Source organism: Filicampus tigris, chromosome 5, assembly GCF_054856515.1.
Source record: "Filicampus tigris isolate MCC_2025a chromosome 5, RoL_Ftig_1.0, whole genome shotgun sequence".
Classification (NCBI taxonomy): Eukaryota; Metazoa; Chordata; class Actinopteri; order Syngnathiformes; family Syngnathidae; genus Filicampus; species Filicampus tigris.
In genome coordinates, this window is record NC_141221.1 from 4,086,058 (window position 1) to 4,104,128 (window position 18,071).

At 44.3% G+C, this 18,071-nt stretch overlaps 1 protein-coding gene across 1 annotated transcript in view; it reads right to left on the reverse strand.

Moving 5' to 3' along the window:
* Window positions 1-4,542: 4,542 nt before the first annotated feature.
* The window catches only part of setbp1 (SET binding protein 1), a 42,781-nt gene continuing 29,252 nt past the window's right edge, over window positions 4,543-18,071 (reverse strand). Inside the window, exons 3-7 of the mRNA XM_086031702.1 lie at window positions 13,556-13,977; window positions 10,746-12,680; window positions 10,465-10,669; window positions 9,305-10,358; window positions 4,543-5,423 (exon numbers count right to left, since the gene is read on the reverse strand). Coding sequence (XP_085887828.1) covers window positions 4,915-5,423; window positions 9,305-10,358; window positions 10,465-10,669; window positions 10,746-12,680; window positions 13,556-13,977 — 4,125 coding nt within the window. The 3' untranslated portion in view covers window positions 4,543-4,914. The remainder of the gene's footprint in view (window positions 5,424-9,304; window positions 10,359-10,464; window positions 10,670-10,745; window positions 12,681-13,555; window positions 13,978-18,071) is intronic.

The following is an 18,071-nucleotide window of genomic DNA, read 5'->3' on the forward strand; positions in this document are numbered from 1 at the left end:
GTAGACGTACACATACATACGGTGAAGAATATATGCATATGCATGCGCATCTAGTATTTACTCTATATGTCAAATATTTGCAGGTTGTTTTTTTTTTTTTTTTAATATTCATACAATGTACAAAAATGCTTCATGAATTAAAAAATTCATTACAAAAAGAAAAATATCAAACAATGTACAAGTGTTGCTCCAAATTCAACTTTCGGCTCGTCTAAAATACTTATGCATACAATCAAGTTGAGCATGCGAAGAAAGGAAAAGCCACTCTAGAAAAAGGTTCAAATTCACTATGTATACAAACTAAATTATGCCCTCACTTTGTGCTCTAAAGAAGTACATTTATTGGTTTTCTCACTGATTCATCTGCTTGTAATATCGGCTTACAAATGTGACTTACTGTACACCTGCGAGGATGACTACATATGAGGCTCTGTCTCACAGGATGATCAAATTATTTAAGGGACCGTTACTGCGTATCCCTGCCTAGCCGCAAATGAGCGAGCCGCGGCGTACGCACCGATCACAATGTGAAAGTCAGAGCCACTGGTCGACATACAATAACCTTGAACCCTCGTCATAATCACAACCCATGGCCAGTCTATGTGAAAGCTCAGGTTTAGGACAATACTTGTCAGTGTTCGAAGGCACCGGAGCATTGGCTGGTAGCGGATAACAGACAAGACAGACAACACCGAGCGAGGATGCTCAACTCTACAAGCGACACACCGCTCCCATACGGCAGTGCACGATCCACAACACACCGCCGACCCGTTTGAGTCTTCACACAGAGCAAGGTCAAGCGCGCCGCGATTGGGATGAGTGTGTTTTTGGGGGTTGCCGCGGGAGAGCGCTCTGAGAGGTACCCGAACAAACAAATAAACAAACAAAAAAAAAGAGATAAACATCTTTGTGCTACTGCACTGCCCCAACGGGCAAAATCGTTACTACTCAGCAGGGAGTAGGGACTCCTATTTTAGGTCAAAAACTGTGGTGTTTCGAGGCTTCCTTTAACACTGTGATAAGGCATGTTCGGATTACTACCCTTGTTACGAGTGGAACACTGAGCGATGCATAGGATCGGCTCCAAAATCAGCAAGGGTGCTTGTTGTAAATTCCTCATTACTGCTTTGTTTGCACATGCATTGTTTGCTGTTTAATTTGTGTGCTTAGCACCAGGCACGTTTTCGGGCAGCTAATGGGTCCTCTTTGTTTACGTTAATTTAGGTTGGGCATATTGTTGGACAGCTAAGGGGTCCTATCGAGCCCGTGGTCTGTTAGCCGTTAGCGATTAGCGGCAGATTGGCGCGTTTTTTGCGGTCGTTTGTATGCGCCGCGATGAGCGAGCTGTTGTTTTTGTGAAGTGGATTGAAGTGCGATTAAAGCCGGTTCTTCTCTGCCATCTTGTCCGGCCACGCTTTTGACCCGAGTGACTGTTTGGGTGAGGTGCTCCGGCGAATCTCCCGATATTCACCGACAGTCTTAGCTCCCCGCAACGGTGCTATTTTGCCTAATGTACTGTGGTTTCAGGACACAATTGCAATAATCCATGAACGCCATTACTACAGATGGGCTTAGTAATTCATTGATTTTCAAGAACTGTGAGGAATTGATTGATAATTCATCGTGTTTTGAAGCAAGTGAGGCTAAACGTAATGTACTACTTGGTTACAACCAGGCGCTGGTAAATTTGTGGTCTAAAGATGAACAACATGGGACGTTGAGGTACATACACTCGAACCTCCGTTATGGTAGCATCATTCTGCTCTATGCAACACTGGAGCGCAGAACAATTTCTTTTGATAATTAAAGCGGAAGTCAACCCAAACGTATTTTTTTGTTCTGTGCAGGGCCACTGGTTGAAACAAGGAATTCTGATTAATATCGCGTTTGTGGAAAATGAGTTAAGCAGCAAAATCCACCCCTTTTTTGCCAACCCAAGGGGGCGGCCATTTTGTCATTTTTGTCGACTGAAAATGCCATCACAAATGCTCAGGGCTCAGGTAACGACCAATCACGGCTCACCTGTTTTCTGAAGCTGAGCCATAATTGGTCGTTATCTGAGCCCTGAGCATTTGTGATGTCATTTTCAGTCGACAGAAGACAAAATGGCCGCCCCCTGAGATAGCTAAAAACGGGTGGATTAACTCTTATTCCACAAACTCAATATTTATCAGAATGCCTTGTTTCAACTAGTGGTCTTGCATAGAACATATTGTTGAAAAACATATGTTTGGGTTGACCTCCCTTTAAAGATGAATCGATTCATGGATGGTTCATTGGACCTCATAGGCGAGTAAGAACAATTAGCCACTCCCTACAATTTACAAAAAAATAAAACTGCATAGTTTCACACCTGGTTAAGGCTGTATTTGCAAGTTTCAGTAGCACTAAATGACAAAATAGTACTAAAAGTTAGTGATAGATCATTTTAATTAGTACCTTTGCTTAATAAATTCAGCATTAGGTCATTGCCAGGTATGGCCAAGTGCATAACTAAGAAGTGTAGGTGAACATGACAACCTCCTTGTTAATTATACAGATGTCTTGTTACTTGCAATTAACACAGATGAGAGGTCCAATTTACAATGTCATTATTTATAGCCTGTAAATGATGCCAATAAAGATGTTGGAAAATGTTTGTCAATCATTACACAGCACTTTCTGCCAATTGGGGTCACTGTTTGTTCAGAATTCTGCTATATTTTATGTGGTGCGTGTTATATTGTGATCTCCATGTAGCTGCGAACAAAGGGGATGCTCATTGTAAAATGTTATACAAATCACACTTTAATAATGGACGACTTATACCTAGCAAATGGCCAAAGCAATCGCGCTAAACGTGAGCTAACTATTTGGTAGGAAGTCCTTCGCTCGGGCTGTACTCAATTAAGCAGTTTATAAAGGTTTCATCAAGCTTAATTGATAACCAAAACTCTTATTGTAAAGTGGTCCTGCTATGTAAGTTAATTTTAAGTCTAAGTATCTCCAAATTTGAATGTCATCTAGTAGAGTGGTGCCGAAAAGTCAAACATCACACTAAAACAGCATTGGGGACAGTGCATGAAAAACACGATCTTCCCGGGTCGCAACCCCCCCCCCCCCCCCCTTCTCGATCACTTAAGACCATTTGTGTCCAATTGTGTTGCAGTTTGGATGTCCAACATACATGCGCGATCCTCTATGCACAATCATCCCTATTTTGGGGTCGAAGGTTAAATGCCGCTTGCTATTTCTCAGGTCAAATGTCATTTCCTATAAGAGAACAACAGAAATCATAAGGCACAAGTTGAGCTGCTGCAACTTAGAATCCCACCCTGTCCAAAGAAAACAGAATCTCCTGAAATAGAACACTGAGTAATATTTCTTTATATACGGAATAAACACTAGTGAAGAGATTGATAAAAGGACACAGTACACATTGACATTAAAACAATCCTGGCTACATTCTAGAGTGCACAACGGGGTGATTTACATTGGTTCCAACACGATAAAGACGCTGATTTTAATTCTGTTAAATAAAATGTCCTCACAATTAATACTGAGACTTTGGTTTCAAAATACTGAATTTTTCGATTTTCTGTCCCAAAAATATTTGATGAAATGAGAGTATAAAGAGTGGGGTACGCTTTTCAGAACACGACATTGGAGAATTTGTCGCCGGGCTTCGGTTTGACGCTTTTGGCTGCGCAGCCTGCATATACAAATTGATTAAAAGTAATGCATGCTCTCCGGAATGGATATCGACACCATCCAAGGCCAAAAAACCGTAAGGCTGGAACAAGCATTTAAGTGCTGCATTTGATTGATGCAAGTGTACAGTTTTTTCTTATAGTGCATTAAACCAACTTTTAAGGTTTACAACAACAACAAAAAAAACAAAAACACAAACACACCTGATATTCCCACTGTATACAATGCCCCCTCCCAAGATATAAACACAATTATGAGTGTATGACTGAATACATGTGGTTTCTATCTGAAAACAAACTCGTCTTGCGTCGCATCCATGTCTGTTTTTGGTTATCGGAAACAATATGCAACGTTCATTGTCTATAGTACAGCAATTTAATTGGATATACTGAATTCCAGTATATGTCTGTGAGCTGGTTTCCTGTCGTACAAGGCAAGCGAGAGTGGAGGTTTTCGCCTACGTACGGTCTAGGACAGCGTCGTCCACCGTATTGCCTTTAAGTCAGCGTCCAGGAGAGGTTTCGACCTCTCCTGTATTGGTGATAAACCTCTAGATTGGGAGAAGGAGACGGCGGGGCGGGGGGGGGGAGGATATGGGATTAAGCTGCAGGGGTGGACTCATCAAATCCCTACTAAGAAGGTAAGGTAACACGGACGCGACATACAGTAAGAGCAAACACCGGGGGAAGTGTAAGGGGAAGGCGGCTTAATTACTGCTGTGTTCTCTTTGACGGGCTCCTTCGGAAAGGCAGAAAAGAAGCTGAGCTGCACAGTTTTATATGAATCATAACCCCCATACTCCCTCCGTTGCCCTCCCAAAAACCCTCCCTCCCTCCCTCCCTCCCTCCCCTTGCTGGTAAATATATGGCTCGCGCCACATTCTGATACAGTATCAAGAAGTACCAAACACGTCACCTTATCAGATACATAAAGAGTCACATAATATCCCACACTGCCACGAGTACCGCACGATTCTATATAGCATCAGATTCAGGATCAAATGAAACCGGGGAGTGCCATATTAAACGCAGGTCCAAGGAACCCTTAAAAGGCTCAAGCTGAGGGCTGGCAGGCACCACAAGTGTTCCGACCTGTGTCATTCTCCTAAATCAAAGTGCACCAAGGAGTCACCAGATTAAGGGCACTGGATCTGATAAGGATGAAACCGGCGCCGGCTCCTTTCAACGCTCCCGTTCATTTGCGGGGTTGCCCTCCCCAGCGGGTCTATTGATTGGAGGGGGCCCATAGGTTGTCCCTGCTGTTGCCCCTGCCCCTGCGTTTGCCCCCTTTGGCCGGCGGAGGGAGAGAGCGGGCTCTGTGAACCACCTTCTCGATGGTTGCCGAAATGGAATCGTGATTGGAAAACTCCAGGGGCTCCGGGGTCAAAGTGGGCCTCAGGCTCTGTCGACCAGGTAGCTCGTCACACCGCTCCAGAACAGGCATCCCCTGAGTCCTTCCATCAGCTCTTTTAGCGGCCAGCACGTCCAACCCGCGTCCGCCGGCCCGGTTCTCCTCCCTCCCGTTGGCCGCAGCCGATTCGTCACCCAGCGGTTGTTTTCGGGGCCGTCCGGGTCGTCTCTTGATAATGTTGTTTCCAGTTTTGGCTTGTCGCTGCAGGCGCTTGGCACGGAGGATCTTCTGCACATGTTCGAAGTTCAAAGAATGCATCCTTCGCACCTCCTTCTGGATCTGCTCCACCTCTCTGCGCTTGTACCGTCGCTTACCGGGAGCACCTGCAGCAGTCAAAACAAGTCATGGTGAAAAAAAAAATAGAAGGACAAAATTCATCAAGAGTTCTAGTTCTAATTAAAATGAACATCCTCTCCATGGCCAGGAAAGACATGATGCCAATTTTGCTCATGTGGGAGGGGGGATTGGAGGGAGAGGGGGGGGGGGATGTCTTCTATTTTTTTTTCTTTGACTTGAAGAGCTTCCTGCTAATTTTGACATATTCATGCAAGCTTTTGAAAGCCCAGCTGAGCCAGTAGAGCATATCCTATCCTGTAATTGTCTGCTTGGGAGCAGAGAGGAGGAAACCCACAGAAATGTCTCCTTCAAGCATTTCATATGTTTCCACACAATCACAACCTTGTGCATCTGGAGCAAAGGCTGCCTAAACACGCACGCGCACACAGAGTATAATTAACGCCGCAATTTCTAATTTCCTTCTTGATTTCAGTAACCTCTTTCTGAGCTTGGTCCGTCTCTGTCATTCTTTTTGTTTTCCATCCCCAAGGCCCTCCCCCTCCGTCTGGGCATTGATTCCAGCATTCAAAATGAACCAGCGGCAACATGAAGGAAAAGCGCAATAGGCCATCAGTCCCCAAGCAGCGTGCAGACAAAATGCTGTTCTCTATTTTTTTTTTTTTTTTTTATCAATTTACTCCTGCTCCTTCCACCATTTTGGCTTTTGCCACAGTATCACAAATCTACAGTGGGCTCGAAAAACGCTCTAAAAGTTCAATACACATTACCAAGTAAGGCATATTGGATTGACAGAATGTAAGAATGTACCGAGGGTTTTTTTCAGTCTATCGCCTCAAGGTTGAGAGTCGGGATGTATTTTAGACAATGACGAGTGAAAAACTTATTTGGTTGGATACATTTGAGTAAGGCTGTGTTGTTGATAAAGGATCGCCACAAAGGTAAGCGTGTGCGGAGTCATTTCCTTCTATTAAACTGCTTAGTAGGCTTAAAGCGAAAGTCAACAGAAACATATTTTTTTTCAAGAATATGTTCTATGCAGGGCCACTAGTTGAAACAAGACATTCTGATAAATATTGCGTTTGTGGAATAAGAGTTAATCCCCTCGTTTTTAGCCTTCTGTGGGGGCGGCCATTTTCTCACTTTTGTCGACTGAAAATGACATCACAACTACTCAGGGCTCAGGTAACGAGCAATCACGGCTCACCTGTTTTCTGAAGCTGAGCCCCGATTGGTCGTTATCCGAGCCCTGAGCAGTTGCGAAGTCATTCTCAGTCGACAGAAATGACAAAATGGCCGCCCCCCCACGGACGGCTAAGAACGAGTGGATTTTGCATCTTAACTCATATTCCACAAACGCAACATTAATCAGAATGCCGTGTTTCAACTAGCGGGCCTGCTGGGAACATATTGTTTAAAAAAAATATGTTTGGGTTGACTTCCTATCTTTAAGTGTACTGTAGTTGGTACATGAGATATCGGTACAAAACAATGAGGGTCCTCAGTTCCCATTCTAAGGTATTTACGAATGAAGTGAGATGGAGGAGCGATAAAGTGAGGCCTGACCACCCCCCATTTACGTCTCAGAGGAACATCACATTCTATTGTTACTTAAGAATTCCGGGCAGACAATGAAATTAGTCTAATGCAGAAAGCAATAAGTATCAAGAGTTTATGAGCTGTACACGTTATCAGCTCAAGCGAGCTCTGTCTCACACACATACGAGCCTGCACGCGGTCGCGCGCGCGCACGCACACGCGAAGTAGATGAAATTTATGAGCTGCATACACGGGACATAAAAACGGGTGACCTTCAGCGGTGCGAGGGTCCATATAGAGCTGATGGCCAGTTTCTCTGCGCAATAGGAAGCCCTTGCTACACGCGCAGTGCGGGTTTGATCTTTGACGACTGTTGTTTTATAAGATCTTTCTTGGCATCGTGAAGAGGCGCGAGCATGTGACTTACAGGAAATTGTCCTCGTTAATTCAGCAGGGGAACGGTCTTAGCGCAAGGTACAGCATGTATGATCATTGTCAGTGAGATGTGCTGAAGAAATGCTAGCGAAACCTACGGTAATATAGTCGAGACAGTGTGGAAACATACCCTGGCTAACATTGCAGTATTTACGTGAGATTCCGTGCGCGCATATGGCTGCGCGCGCGCGCGCGCGTGTTCTTGTACATACGTGCACATGGCATGCGCCTGTATTTTAATTGGACTAAAGCTGTGAAGTGAAGCAGTAAGTCATGCTAGAGGAGGGGCAGAGGGAATAGGAAAAGGAGAGGGTAATGGGGGAGCAAGGGGGAGGGGAGACCTGGAAAAAAAAAAAGAGGGAAGTGAGGGGGGGGGAGAGGTGGAGGGAGAAGTCTGCATATGGAGGTGTGGATTCCAAACCATCCAAGGAAAATAAGGGGGAAAATGTGAAAAAAAAAAAAATAGGAGGATAGAAGACATAAACTGGAAGGGAAACATGGACGAGGGGATGTGCTGGTTTGGGGGTGGGGGGTAGTGTATATATGAGTCATCCGTCCTGGATACCCTGGGGGTGGTGGTGGGGGGGTGTATTTTAACTGAGCCCTTGCCTTCTCCTCCCCGCCACTGGACTAGGCCCCAGTCATTAAACCCCTGGCTGCCAGCCAGCTCTTTTAACACAGGCAAGGGCTTTTTACGGCGTGTCTGTAGAAAATAAATCACACTGTGTGAATAATATATCTCTGGCAAAGGCATTGGCAGGAGCGGAGGAAGGGGTGGGGGTTAAGGGGGGGGGCGGGGGTTGGGGATTGGTGAATTATAGTTGTCTCCATCCATGCATTACGTTCTGTCGATCCCAAGCCAGATGTGCTCACAAGCAGCAGAATTTAGTGTGCACAAAAAAAAGAACAAAAAAAAAAATCCACATTACTTTAAATGCTTTTAAATTAGTATGTATCCATGTGCATTTAAAATTAGGGAAACCCTGTCAACTCAAAATATTTTTGGGATGAAATTGCTGCCACAGCAGGGAATCAAGGTATTTTCATCACTAAATAACAGAATAATGCATTAGACACCAATTATATAGGCATGCTCCTCTTTGACTAAATTTTAAATCTTGACAGGTGACACGTAAGAAGCGGTTTTGAACATGTACCCACTTGGATTCGTGTTACCCGTAAGACAACTTCTGCTTGACTAAAACTATCCCAATCTCACCGCCGGAGAAGAAAACCACCAATGTCATCATCCCTCATAATTCACACCAAGACAATACACACCCATTAAATCGGTGTTCTATAGTACAGTTAAACCCAACATAATTCATAGCCTGGCTAAATACTGAGTGAATTTGTATTTGTTGAATGAGTGAATGATGTTCTGGCAATGACACAAAACATGTGTAAGACTCTACAAAGCTGTGTTGAAATTACATTTAGATTTTTTTTTTTTTTTTTTTTTTCTTCCGTATTCCTGTCCAATTGGAGGATATGCAATCTTATGCAGCATTCTGAAAGGACGCTCGAAGCTCCGAGCATCCTTTTCAGTTAACATTGACGCTTGGCTCTGCCTGCATGGAGAAAGGCTATTAATTCTTTGAGGGATAGAACTTTCATCAAAATATAAAAACAAAACGTATTCACCTTTAAATGACTGTAATACCTCCGAACAATTCTCATTATCCACTGTTTTCTGTCATTTCGAACTAAAACCCACTCAACCACAACAAGGTCAAAAATTCCCTTTAACTTAGAAACTGGTCAGCTGGTACATTTGGAATCAACCGCACATACGTTCAAGCCGAAGAAGCGGCATTGGAAGTTGACGATACAGATTTGGCTGCGAAGTATCATGAAGTGATAAAGTACGCAGCATGTAGTTGTAATGTAAGCGCTCAAGTTCCCGTTATCTTAATACACAGTAAGTGGTTCTTACCCGAGTGAGGGGGACTGGAGCACTCCTTCATTTGTACTGGCTCCTGCCTGGCAGTTTGCAGCGACATCAGGCCTTGATCTCCAAACACAGTAGGCCTCATCTTCCTACTCCTTGAACCACACTCATTCTCCTGTGACCCCAAGAAGAGGAAGGAAGGTGATTCTTGTTGCTGCGATTGGCTACTGTAGCTGTTCATGAAGCTGTTCATTGGCTGCCCAGCCTGACGCAAGTGGAAGTGGCCATCGGAAAGAGAGTGCGAGGAGAGCTTTTCCGACTCGAACATCCCCAAAGTGGATCCCAGGCTTGGGCCTCTATCGTTGCTCCTCTTCTCGTGATGCTTTAAAGGGCCCTGACTGGATGAGTCACTAAGCATGTTGCGATGTGAACTGGCCTTGGCTCCGCTGAAAAGCCCACCCAACTCTTGCCGGTCTCGCGGAGAAAGTAGCGGTTCATCTTTGTGCTTATGTTTGTGCTTGTGCTTCCTCTTATGGAGGCGGACACCCGCGAGACCACCTGCGCTGCTACTGCCGATGGATCCCAATCCCTCCCCTCTTGCAGAGGGCCCCTGAAGTTGACCAGTGATGCCACGATGCTTGACCCCTGGCTGGAGCTTTGGGTGTCCGCTGGGGTGGAAAGCCTTGGGAGGGGGAACAGCAGGTCTCATAAAGGGTGACGGGGGAACATGACCAAGGGAGTGGTGAGGCAGGTAAAACGGAGGTGCAGGGGGGAAATAGCCTAGGCTTAGATGGGGTGTGTAAGGCATAGCATACGGTGCTGCATAGTAATTTCCCCCTGCCAGTGGATAGCCGTATCCTTGAACAAAAGGTATTTTCGGGGCGATTGGCTCACTGGCTTTGGCTGGGCGGCCCCGTCTCCTTTTGGCCTTCAGATCAGCACTCCGACGAATATACGGACTGGAGTCGCAGGGGTAGGTGTCATAGGTGACCGGGAAGTAATGATGAAAGTTGAGGCGGAAAATCGAGGGGTAAGGGTTCTGAGGGTAGCAGGTATATCTTCTGTGAGACACTCGTAGCTGCTGGAGCTTTGATACGACCTAGCGGCGGGGAGTTGGACAGGATTAGAAAAATACATGTTGGACTGCGTATAACAGCACTGAAAATTGTACAAGAAATGCACAAATCATCAAATGTGGGACTAACCTCCTCGAGTTCAGACAGAAAGTGAAGATGATCCCGGCTCTGAAGACACTTCCGCTTACGTCGATTGTGTTTTTGCTTCTTCTCCTGCTGGGAAAGGAAGTTGTCCACAGCAGCTTGTCGTTCACTTCGCGCTCTATTTCCTCTGGCGGACGCTTCTACGGCAGCCGCCTCCGTGGCCTCAAACCCGCACAGATCAAAGGAATACCTGGCACAAATGCAGCACAACATTTAACAACAGCGCAACTTTGAGTTCCTTAGCTACGTAGAAAACGGCATCGCACCTGCGCCTAGAGGCGGGGCCTTTCTCGGTTTGATCCGAAGTGCTGTTGTTGTCGGTCCCGATCCCGCTGTCACTGGGAATAGTCTCCTCACTGTGGGACTCGCTGATGGGGGACAAGGTGACCTCCTTCACTGATGCACCTTCTGAAAGCTGGGAGGGTGAGTTAGCTAGAAGACGTGGAGGTGACAGTTTCCATCCCCCAGAGAGAAATCCTCTGGCTAAAGGTTTAGGGGGCAGGGCTGAGATGGGCTGAAGGCTAGGCATAGTGGCATCAGAGTGGCCGGTTCTCATTGGTGGCGCACTGGAGCTGGGAGAGGAGGTGGTGGCGGTCGCAACAGAGCTCTCATAGAGACTGGACATTGCGACAGTCACGGAGGGCTTGTCCTTGACACCTTTGGGAGGGTTACAGCCTTGTGTTTCTGCTCTGGGTTTACGGCCTCTCTTTTTACCGATGTAGATGGTTCCTCTCTTGCTGACATTTATCTGTTTTCCCAGACGAGCCTCAATGGTTGACGCCATGGCGTTCATAGCAGAGGTAACAGGTGCGGAAGGAGACTTCAGATTGCTGTTCTTACTGGAGCTTGACAGGATCTCATTCAGGATGCTTTGCATCTTGCCAAGCTTCACCTTATTCACTGGCTTTGAATTGTTTCTGCCACGTTTCACTTTCACACCACTGGACTTGGAACTGGTAGTTGTCGACGCCATTTGTACTAATGTGGTATTAATTGTTGTGTTTGGTGGGATTGTCTTCCTCCTGCGGTTTAGCCCGGCAGAGGTTTCTTGTGCTAGGGGGCTTGGGGGTGAAGTGGATGTACCCTCATGGATGGTTTCTACGGTTAGAAGGGGCTGTTTCTTGGGGCGTCCTCGTTTTCTTTTGATGGGCATGTGGACTGTCAGGCTGTCAGTATTTGTATAGAGTGGACTAGAAGGCGTGATAGGGAAGGCCGATGGTGGATCGAATACCATTGATGGACTACTGCAGCTGTCTCTCTGGGGTGAGGTGATGCTGTTGTGACTATTTGCTTTCAGGTATAACCATCTGTCCTTGGCCTTGCTCGATCTCGAACTGGCTGTAGAGATGGTGCTGTGGCTTGGACTCGGACTCAGGGTTGCCCTCGGTCTGGGGCTGGGGCTAAAGTTCGGCCTTGGTTTAGGGCTTAGACTCGGACTCATACTTCCCTTAGGGCTAGGGCTGGGGTTTGGACTAGGGAGTCTGGGACTTGTGGAGAAGTTTGGTTTGCTGATGTTTAGGGCAAGATCCCTGTATTTATGTGCATCAATACAGTTCTTGGGACGACCCACTGGGTTCTTTTTCATTCTGTTCATACTGAAAGTTGATTCCGGATCAGTCCCATTCCGAACTGAATCGTCTTTTTCTGCCCTGTCTACCCTTTCTCCCTTTTCTCTTTTGTCACCTTTATCTGGTCTTTCAGTTTTCTCTGTCTTCTCTGCATTGATCTCACCCTGACTTGTGAGCCTCAAATCATTTTTGTGGATCTCCAATTTATGAGCTACTTTGGGTTCTGGAGGCTTATGCTGGTACTTCTCCTCCTGCCGGTGTAGGGACTGCTCCTCAACAGAAAAGGATTCATCTAAAGAAGGCTTTCTCCGCCTCTTTCGTCCTTTTCCTTCCTCTGTCAGCATGGGCATTCCTCTGTCCTCCTCATCCCCTCTCCTACCAGTAATTGTTCGCTCTCTTTCATCCTTCCTTCTTTGCTCTCTTTCTTCATGAAACTGCTCAGTCGTCTCTTCTTGTCTGTAGCGCTGCCTGTCCTCTGAATTAGATGGGCTTCCTGTTTCTTTTTCAGACTGTCTTCCCCACAGCGTGTCAGCACTGTGAGGATTAGAGAGCATCTTCTGGGAGTCCTTCCTGCCATACTTCCTCTTGATGTTCCCAAAGAGCTGCTCATTAACTTCCTGCAAACCTTTCCCCCTGAATAAAGAACACAGAACAATACAGATGAGAAACAATTCTGTATAAATATTGTTTTATGTATCACAAAAACTGTACAACGGATAGGATTATGGCAGAAAATGGGATTACCATGACATCAAGACATCAACCACAGTCATGCAAACAAAGTGACATTGCATTAACCATGCTCTAATTATTTTTGAATAGTGTGAGTCAAACATTTAGCGTGAAGCTACTATGTGTTTACGTAATTTAATCATGCTTAACAGAAGTGTCACTGTGATTCCCAAGTTCCAACTAGGAGTGAATCCCGGGTCTAGTGGCTCGCAGCTAGCCGCTAAGATAGTGCCTCATGCAGGCTGGCAAGAGCCGTCGGACTACTTTTCAAAGGCAGTTTAATAGCCCAAAATGACTCTATATATATATATATATATATATATATATATATATATATATATATATATATATATATATATATATATATATATATATATATATATATATATATATATATATATACATATATATATGTATATGTATATACATATACACATATACACACACACACATATATATATATATATATATATATATATATAATTGTATAATAATTTTATTCATTTAATCTAATCTAATCAGTCTAATCAGACTGGTCTGATGTCACCCCTCTGCTGCTTATGTCCCGGAACATCAGGGAGTATATTTGCATTGCATCTATGATGTGCTGCAATATATAATCCAGATTTATATCTTTACATGTATTTATTTTTGGGGGTATTTTGACTTAAGGACATCATTGTTCTCTATTCAAACTTAGTTAATGAGAACTTGCAGTTTCGACATTAGAAGGTGCTGTTTTTGTCCAATGTTTAACCAATATAACGGCATATTACCTGCTGAGGGACGTAAGGTTGAGAATACTGGCATCTGTAACAACTGGCAACTGAAGGTCTGGAGTCAAAGATCTCTGAGGTGAGTGGCTTTGAGTCACAGTTCGGGGGAAAAGTGCATTTGAATCCATAAGCGAATTTGCACTCCTACTGGCTCCCATTAATTCTGCGGCTGGCTCGGAATCTGTAGGATTGGCTGGAGAAACCGAAGGTGCTCTAAACGTGATCCAGTCTGGGCTGACTTGGTGCTGCTGAATGTGCTGGAATTGTTGCGTGTGGGTGTGCTGCAATGGTTGTACAGGGGAAAGAGTGGGTGCAGGAAGAAGAGCGTTGCGAGGCTGGTGTTTAGGTGGAGAGGGATCTCCCAGTAGTTGCAATAGGCCTCCTTCTCTCTGCTCAGGCATTCTGAACTGGCGCTCATATGTCTGTGGAAGACAGAAGAGAAACAATGAGTGCTTGCAACATTCATCATGGCAAACATCACAAAGCCGAGAGGAGAGGGGAAAGAAAGGATATGATAACGATAAGTGACCATTTAACAATAACAATTTCCTCTCTTCATAAGATTAGGCTCCACAGTAAGATTGAGCTCACATGTTGTCACTACATATTTTGTTTGCATATACGGTACAGTATTGTGTCGGTGACTTGTTGTGCTCTGAGATTCTTCTTTTTCACTACCCGGCTGGCTGACTGAGGCTTTTAATACAGCTTGTGTGCATGAACAGACCAAACAAAAGGCTTGTTTACAGAGCAATTAAATTCCTGTGGCAAGGATGTTGCATGCTGCGAGACCTGGGGGGGGGGGGCAGGGGGGGGATGACAGCACACAGTGTATAAAACACAGTTGTGGAGCTCAACTATGTCCTTGACTGCCCTTTCACTTGAAGTATGCACAGTCGTAACACCTATTGTTATTTGATTCTCGTCATTACTCCCTCCACCGAGGGGGGGGAGGTCCAGTTTTCATCGCTGTTTGTGAAAGCTAGGACTCCTGTTCATTAATTTAGCAAGATAGGACATTGGTTGTCATTAAAATTACCTTGACATTTTATTGTAAAGTTTAGAGTTTGATATCAGTATTATTGTACATGTTCACCTGTGCGCAACTTAGAAATGACATTATTTGAAATGAAAGACCACATTTTTAGGTAAACAACTGTTTTTGTATTTTGGGTGGGTCATTCTCTTTCTGCAAGCAATTCAGCCTGCTTTGAATTGAATTTTTCTGAAAATATTACACTTACGGTGAGCAAGTGTCATGATGTCCTGAGATGTTTGTTTTATCAGTACAATATTGCAAATTATTTTGCAGCTCCCCCGTAGCCCAGAAACCCAACAAGGGCTCCCATTTTCACCACAAATTTAAAAATAACCATCAGTCGAGACTATTGCAGCTATGGTGGACAGTGGACAGTATTATATGGCACACCCATACTGTCCCTATCAATTATTGAAATGTACTGATTGAAAAAATAGAAATGTTTACATCTGCATTGAGAACAAATTAACAATCGATTATTTTTTGAGTGAGTCGCCTGTGTCACCATTAAAGATACGCCAACCACCAAAATTAAGGCTCAGTGCATACCCTGGTTTAAAAGTCGATTCAGTTCACATTCAGTACAGTATGTGAACAAAAGGAAAAATATCGAACTGCTTTTCTTTTGTGTACGCAAAACAGATTTAACAGTTTGACGTTTGAAACGACGCATACCAATGCAAACTGATAGCAGAAGCTATGCAATACATGAAAGATCTAATACACTACATAATGTATACAATAAAAAAATATATATATAACATCTTAAATATTTTATTTTTTTAGAAATAAGCATCATTAATAGTTTGTAACGCCAAATGGCGTCTTTTCTGATTACAAACATTTGCGTGTGTCGTTAATTAACTTAAATGGGTTTCTCTGTTCCCTGTTGCAAGTTTAGCTACTCCTCGACCTCTTTTAGCCTTAATGATACTTGTAAGGGAGAGGATTAGTAAATTAGAAGGGCGGCTCAGAACCGTGGATGGAAATACTTTATCTGTTTCGTGTGGGGAATCGTTCTGTACACATCTGTGCCTTAAAGAATAATCCAGATTAGCTGTAGAACCGAGGAGTCAACTAATCAACTATACTACTATACATATCGATGCTTAAAGATATAAGCATGTGGAAATATTTTACCCAAATAATACTGGTAGCCCGGTCATTTACAAAATATGCAAGTCTGTCCTGAAATAAAATAAACTCACCAATAAAATAGAAACAGTGAAACAGAGAAATGCTTAATTTTTTGCCATCTGGGACCGGGACCGGCCGGCTCCTTGAAGGGAAAAACACGAGCGGGGCTTCTACTAATCATGACACTTACATGTACAAAGTACATTCAGCGTAATGGGGAGTTGTTTGTTTTCAATCATTTGTTTTTATGTGTTTCTATGCCGCTCCATCCAAAATATGGCTTTACATGAAAACAGTCTGTGGCCCAAAAAAAGCTTGGGGACCACTGTGCTGTGTTGATAAAATATGAATGTCGTCATCAATTAATCAGCTTTGGCTTGCATCACATACTGTACATTCAACAAGGTTACGCTAAATACAATCGTAGCGATAATTAAAATTTCAAACACTACTACTAATGAATCGCAATTCATAGCGGTTTTCATCCCCAGTTTCTACCTGCAGTCCCAATACTACTTTTTGACTTTGTTTACTTTGTTTGTGCACGCATCATTCACTGTACGCGCGCACATTGCTTTTATGATGGCGACAGTTGACCCTGGAGCAGGTTATTTCCAATGAGAAAAATCTTTTAAAATCAGAACAAATCACAGACCAACCAGCACCTTGAAAGAGAAGGTGCTCGACCTCATAAATTTCAGCCCGCTTTCAGTCCACATCTAGTTTACTTTCAGCCACTTAAAACTGGGAACGAAAAGGCTTGACTGGGTTATACAACAAAACACTGCTTAACGTGTCATGGCCGCATAATCAGCGTCTGCTGGAAGATGAGAAATGGAGCAGCGGACGGCCTTTGTGGTTTAGCCTCTTATTAACAGACTCAGTATGACGCAACAAAACACTGCTCTGCCGCGCTGCAGGGAGATGTAACCTAACCACAGGCGAGCCTCTCAGCATGTACACATTGGCACGCAAGCGCGCGGCGCACGCGCACGATAGATGCGCACGCCGTCAACGCTTTTACCGTTTCCTTTGCTCTATCGGTGACAAACATGTAAATGTGCACAGCCGGGGCACCAATTTTAATCAAGATGGTTCAGCATCTTGCCAGATAATTAGCTTCTTGCAGACAGATATGCACACACAGCCCAGCTCTGGATATATAATATAGTCATCACAAAGTACTTACTGGAAGAGAAAGTGCTTATTTTCTATATTTGAGCTTGCCAATGTCTGCTTTTACCCTCGTTTCCCTCTCCCTCAGTCAGGCGGTGACACTCGGTTTGTCCTTGCATGCTTGCTGCAGAGGCTGTTTATTATGGCACATTCTCATGAGCATGAGAAACCTGATTAACACAACACGCAAGCTCGAGAACACACACTCACACAAACACTGAGCAGCATGAATGATTAATAACGCCAGAGTGTTTGGGCGCACGTACACACTCTCCGCCTGTGGCGCAACTGTATGCCCGTGTGCGAGGACGCTGATACAGAAGCATCCATTCCTCCTCAGGTCCAAATCCAATCCAAGAACCGGAGCGTGAGGCCAATTGTTCTTATTTTGGCTGTCGACTGAAAATATATTGTTTTGACAAGAAAAAGTGAACGCTTTCTTGTTGAGGATCGACGAGAACGTCCCAAGCGGGCGCAGCCGTGACATTAGCTCTACTCTGCTTCACAGATGAGTTTGTATGTGGAGGATCAGAGCGGAACCGTTGAGATTCTGCTTCCAAACCTTCGCTTTTCTGTCATTTTGGTCATCTTTGTCTCATCTTTTCATAAAATGATGCCCCCCGAATCTTTTTAGGCTCATCTCTGTATCTCTGCCTGGCCTTTGTATGCCGTGTGCTAACGAGTGGTTTGCACCTGGTCTAGCTAGCCTCTGTCTTGCCTGCTCAAATCTTTGCGGAAGACTTGAGCAGGCAAGTGATACCTTTCACTCATGCTCTCCGGAGATTGTCGCCGATGTCACTAACGGTTGTTTTTGGACTTCTTCGCAGATACTTCGCAATGTTTCTGTCATCAACTGCTGCTGTTTTTCCTTGATCTAGTCATTCGATGGCTGTTACTTAGGAAAACAGTGGTTTCTTTATTCTTCAGGACATTCCAAATGGTTGTATTGGCTAAGGCCAATGTTTGTCTAATGGCTGTAATGGATTTTCCATCCTCTCTTTCACACGCTTGCTTTTCACCCAGACAACTTTCTGGTTTTAATATTAGTTACATGTTTAACCAATTGTAGTTTCACGTAAAAAAAAATAAAAAAATAGTACTGAAATGATCTCTTGTCTTATATTCAACTTGTGATGTCAAACCCAAAGGTATTCAGTCCATAGC